At 43.2% G+C, this 6245-nt stretch overlaps 1 protein-coding gene across 1 annotated transcript in view; it reads right to left on the bottom strand.

Annotated features, from left to right (window-relative positions):
- Ypel (Yippee-like) overlaps positions 1-2929 on the bottom strand; it is a 17056-nt gene extending 14127 nt beyond the window's left edge. Inside the window, exons 1-2 of the mRNA XM_080278334.1 lie at positions 2926-2929; positions 2021-2304 (exon numbers count right to left, since the gene is read on the bottom strand). Of these exons, the coding sequence (XP_080134460.1) occupies positions 2021-2304; positions 2926-2929 (288 nt within the window). The remainder of the gene's footprint in view (positions 1-2020; positions 2305-2925) is intronic.
- Between the last annotated feature and the right edge of the window lie 3316 nt (positions 2930-6245).

Genomic DNA, 6245 nt, shown 5'->3' with positions numbered 1-6245 from the left:
GGTGCAGAGAGAGAGAGAGAGAGAAGGAAATGGTGTTATGGTGCAGAGAGAGAGAGGAGGAAATGGTGTTATGGTGCAGAGAGAGAGAGGGAAGGAAATGGTGTTATGGTGCAGAGAGAGAGAGAGAGAAGGAGATGGTGTTATGGTGCAGAGAGAGAAGGAAATGGTGTTATGGTGCAGAGAGAGAGAAGGAAATGGTGTTATGGTGCAGAGAGAGAGAAGGAAATGGTGTTATGGTGCAGAGAGAGAGAAGGAAATGGTGTTATGGTGCAGAGAGAGAGAGAAGGAAATGGTGTTATGGTGCAGAGAGAGAAGGAAATGGTGTTATGGTGCAGAGAGAGAAGGAAATGGTGTTATGGTGCAGAGAGAGAAGGAAATGGTGTTATGGTGCAGAGAGAGAGAAGGAAATGGTGTTATGGTGCAGAGAGAAGGAAATGGTGTTATGGTGCAGAGAAAGAGAAGGAAATGGTGTTATGGTGCAGAAAGAGAAGGAAATGGTGTTATGGTGCAGACAGAGAGAAGGAAATGGCGTTATGGTGCAGAGAGAGAGAAGGAAATGGTGTTATGGTGCAGAGAGAGAGAAGGAAATGGTGTTATGGTGCAGAGAGAGAAGGAAATGGTGTTATGGTGCAGAGAGAGAGAAGGAAATGGTGTTATGGTGTAAAGAGAAGGAAATGGTGTTATGGTGCAGAGAAGGAAATGGTGTTATGGTGCAGAGAGAGAAGGAAATGGTGTTATGGTGCAGAGAGAGAAGGAAATGGTGTTATGGTGCAGAGAGAGAGAAGGAAATGGTGTTATGGTGCAGAGAGAGAAGGAAATGGTGTTATGGTGCAGAGAGAGAAGGAAATGGTGTTATGGTGCAGAGAGAGAAGGAAATGGTGTTATGGTGCAAAGAGAAGGAAATGGTGTTATGGTGCAGAGAGAGAGAGAGAGAGAGAGAGAGAGAGAAAGAGATGGTGTTATGGTGCATGTGGAGAGGGGAGGGGTGTAATTATGGTGCCATGCCTGTAAGGGTTTTGATTGATGGTGATAGTGATGGGGAGTGGAAGGTAAAACTGAATGAACACAAAAAGACAATAATATACAAGAAAAACAACGATAAATAATGATAAAAAGGACAATTATATGCAAGAAAAACAATGATAATGAAAAAAGACAATTATATACAGGAAAAACAATGATAAATAATTAAAAAAAATGGTGAATATTGCGTTGTTAAACCTGGAAAATTTTTAACCATGATGGTGTGACGGGGAGGGACGAGGAAAAGTTAAAACGTAATCAAGAGACAATTATATAAACAAGAAAAATAATGGTGATAAAAAGATGCTGTTGTGCAGTGTTGTGTATTTAAATGGAAAGTGTTGAGAACGATGGATAACGGCAGATAAACTTAAATAAACACAGAACAATTATATATTTATATAAATAGAAATGTTGTGATTAAATGAACACAACAATTATATATCTAAATACATAAATGTTGTGTTATGATTAAATGAACACAGAACAATTATATATCTACATAAATAAAAATGTTGTGCTTAAATGAACAAAGAACAATTATATATCTAAATAAAGGTGTTGTGTTGTGCTTAAATGAACACAGAACAATTATATATCTAAATAAAGGTGTTGTGTTGTGCTTAAATGAACACAGAACAATTATATATCTAAATAAAGGTGTTGTGTTGTGATTAAACGAACGCAGAAAAATTAGGTATAGAAATAAATTTGTTGCGTAGTGATTAAATGAACACAGAACAATTATATATCTGAATAAATAAAAATGTTGTGTTGAGATTAAATGACCATATAACAATAATATATATAATTAGATAAAGGTCTGTGTGTTGTGTTTACCTAGAAAGTTTTGACCATGGTGGTGGTGATGGGGAGGGGCGTGGAAAAGATAAAACGTAATGATCATAGATAATTATATAAAAAAAGATAAGGGACGATTATATTAAATGAACACAGAACAATTATATATATAAAGAGATAAAGGTGTATTGTTTACCTGGAAAGTTTTGACCATGGTGGTGGTGATGGGGAGGGGCGCTGAGTGAGGGCGGTCCCTGGTGGTGGTGGTGGTCCTGGTGTCACGCAGCCACCCGCCCCCTGCCTCCCCCTGCTGCTGCTGCTGCTGCTGCCCCTGCTGGCCCGGGCCCCCCTGCTGCCCCTGCCCCGCCTGCTGCTGCCCCTCCTGCTGCTGCCGCGCTGCACCCGACCCCACCGACCCCACCGGGCGGGCCGCGCTAATGCACAGCCACGGCGCCAAGCACTCCAGCACTCTCACCCTGCCTGGAGGAGGACCAGAAAGACAATATTACTCGAGGAAGACAATATTACTCTGTGTATTTACTCTTGACCTAAAACTAACCTCTCCATCTACACCATGTACTCAAGGTGTTCTTCAGTATGGGTGGCCACAAACAAATCGCCTCCACGTCGCCCTGTCATTTCACTGCCCTCCTTCCAGCTCACACCACCCCTCTCTCATACACCTCTCCACTCCATCCATCCCAAAAATGTAATGTGGGAAAAGATCTGACGGTGAAAAAATGTATGTTGCGTATTAATTTGTTGAAAAAAAAAAAAAAAAAAAAAAAAAAAAAAGCCATGGATTTCAAAGGATTGTTCATGGCAATTATCTCTTCTCTTTGGACAGGAAATTGAAAATGAAAAGAGTACTAATATTACAAAAGGGGGATCATTACATTAGCACATTACTCTCTACATGTACTAAGCTGTTCAAAGACAATATTACTCGCTCCATGTACTTCTCCATTCACTTTAACTTGGGCTAAAATTGGCCTAATCTCTCCTGGCCTTAGGTTCCTTCTTCCTTGCATAAAAAGAAGAAAAAAATTAAGGCATATGACCTACAAAGATGTTATTCCCTGTTTGTTATCTCTGTCTCACTCATCTTGTAATTTAGGCTCGATCTCTAGCAGCATTTTAGGACCGTATCTCGTCGATTAAAAACACTCCGTAGCGCCTCTTCCTTAGCAATTTATTTTTGGGTATGGTTGGTTAGTAATTTTTTAAGATGTTTTATGAAGAGTATGGCCATATTAGAAGGATTTATATGACACAGGAAGAGGGCAGGTGTGTGTGTGTGTGTGTGTGTGTGTGTGTGTGTGTGTGTGTGTGTGTGTGTGTGTGTGTGTGTGAGAGAGAGAGAGAGAGAGAGAGAGAGAAACTGGTGGTCTAGAATCTTCCCTGGCCACCTCCTCTTTCTTCCTCTCCTTCCCCCCTCCCCTTCTTATTGCCTCCTCCAACCCTTCCTACCCTCTTCCTCCTTCCGAACCTCCTCCGTTCCCCTCCCTCTTCCTCCCCTTCCCTCCCCACACCCACCCACACACCTACATCAACACCCCCCCTCACACACATACCTACACCAACACCCTCCTCCGCACACACACACACACATCCACCCATACACCTACACCAACACCCTCCTCCGCACACACACACACATCCACCCATACACCTACACCAACACCCTCCTCCGCACACGCACACACACACACACACACACACACACACACACACACATCCACCCATACACCTACACCAACACCCTCCTCCTCCGCACACACACACACACGCACACACACACACACACATCCACCCATACACCTACACCAACACCCTCCTCCGCACACACACACACACACACATCCACCCATACACCTACACCAACACCCTCCTCCGCACACACACACACACACATCCACCCATACACCTACACCAACACCCTCCTCCGCACACACACACACACACACACACACATCCACCCATACACCTACACCAACACCCTCCTCCGCACACACACACACACACACACACATCCACCCATACACCTACACCAACACCCTCCTCCGCACACACACACACACACACACATACACCAACACCAACACCCTCCTCCGCACACACACACACACACACACACACACACAACCACCCAAACACCTACACCAACACCCTCCTCCGCACACACACACACACACACACATCCACCCATACACCTACACCAACACCCTCCTCCGCAAACACACACACACACACACACACACATCCACCCATACACCTACACCAACACCCTCCTCCGCACACACACACACACACACACACATCCACCCATACACCTACACCAACACCCTCCTCCGCACACACACACACACACACACACACACACACACACACATCCACCCATACACCTACACCAACACCCTCCTCCGCACACACACACACACACATCCACCTACACCAACACCCTCCTCCGCACACACACACACACACACACACACACACACACACACACACACACACACACACACGTCCACCCATACACCTACACCAACACCCTCCTCCGCAAACACACACACACACACATACACACACATCCACCCATACACCTACACCAACACCCTCCTCCGCACACACACACACACAAACACATCCACCCATACACCTACACCAACACCCTCCTCCGCAAACACACACACACACATACACACACATCCACCCATACACCTACACCAACACCCTCCTCCGCACACGCACACACACACACATCCACCCATACACCTACACCAACACCCTCCTCCGCACACACACACACACACACACACATACACACACACCAAAAAAATCTTTCCGAATTTTTGCCCATCCAAAATAGAGCAAACGGATCAACAAGCGATGTATTTCTGACTTTAATGTGCTCCCTCTCTCTCTCTCTCTCTCTCTCTCTCTCTCTCTCCTGATTCCGTTTCTTCACGTCATATATTCAGTCTTCTCTCTCTCTCTCTCTCTCTTTCAAAAACTTATTCCAAATTTCCGAAAAAAAAACAAAACACAAAAATTGCCTCCATAGGTCAACAAGCGAATTATTTTTTGTATCAATGTGCATGTTTGTGTTCCTCCCCCCCTCCCCCCCCTCTCTCTCTCCCGTTTATTTCACTCAATCTCTCAAATATTCAACCACACTCTCCTCCCCCCTCCGTCTCTCTCTCTCTCTCTCTCCACTGATCAACAAACAATGCATTTTTTCGTCTCAGTGTTTTGCGGTGGCTAAATCAGTGTTGTGCTGGGGCTGCTGTGGGATTGCGGTGTGTGTGTGTGTGTGTGTGTGTGTGTGTGTGTGTGTGTGTGTGTGTGTGTGTGATTCATGTTTTTCAGCAGTTAAATGAGTGTGTGTGTGTGTGTGTGTGTGTGTGTGTGTGTGTGTGAGATTCATGTTTTTCAGCAGTTAAATGAGTGTGTGTGTGTGTGTGTGTGTGTGTGTGTGTGTGTGTGTGTGTGTGTGTGTGTGTGTGTGTGTGTGTGTGTGTGTGTGTGTGTGTGATTCATGTTTTCAAGCAGTTAAATGTGTGTGTGTGTGTGTGTGTGTGTGTGTAAAAAACAGTGTTGTGTTGTTGTAGGATTATAGTGGGGGCAAGTTCTCTCTCTCTCTCTCTCTCTCTCTCTCTCTCTCTCCCTACTACTACTACTACTACTAAATTAAAATGAAAAGACTATAGAATGGGTTTAGGTCATTGCACTTACACCTCTGGCTTATCACTTCCTACCATCCTTATCTTTACACTGATACCACGAAGCTAGGACAATATGTAGGCAATCAATTCCTTAGAGATAAAACTACTATTACTACTGCTATCACTACTGTAATTACTGTTGTTGTTGTTGTTGTTGTTATTATTATTATTATTATTATTACTGGTACTACTACTACTACTAATACGACTACTATTTATTATTATAACTACTACTACTACTACTATCATCATCGTCATTATTATTTATTATTATTATTACTATTATTATTATTATTACTATTATTATTACTACTACTACTACTACTACGATACCTACTATTCTTATTACTCTGTTATTATGATGATAATGAGGATAAGGAAGATTATTATTATTATTATTATTATCATTATCATTATTTTATTACTACTACTACTACCACCACCACCACAACCACCACCACTCACATACCCCTCTTCTCACCACACTAACACCACGAAAAGAATTGACAAGTGAAATTACCGCCCTCTATATACTTAATATGAACTGCCTTATCAACCTAATCTATATGAGAGGCGAATATAACACAGTATACTCCATTGGTATATCCGGATTGCTATTATATGACGAGACAGACTCCTATAAATGGTATGTTTTTGTTGTGGTGCGTGGAATTAGTTTTGTGGTTGAATCTCCTT

The sequence above is a fragment of the Coenobita brevimanus genome, chromosome 73 (genome assembly GCF_032717465.1).
Source record: "Coenobita brevimanus isolate Jiangsu-jjx chromosome 73, ASM3271746v2, whole genome shotgun sequence".
In the NCBI taxonomy this organism is placed as follows: domain Eukaryota; kingdom Metazoa; phylum Arthropoda; class Malacostraca; order Decapoda; family Coenobitidae; genus Coenobita; species Coenobita brevimanus.
This window is presented reverse-complemented; position numbering and strand designations above follow the sequence as displayed.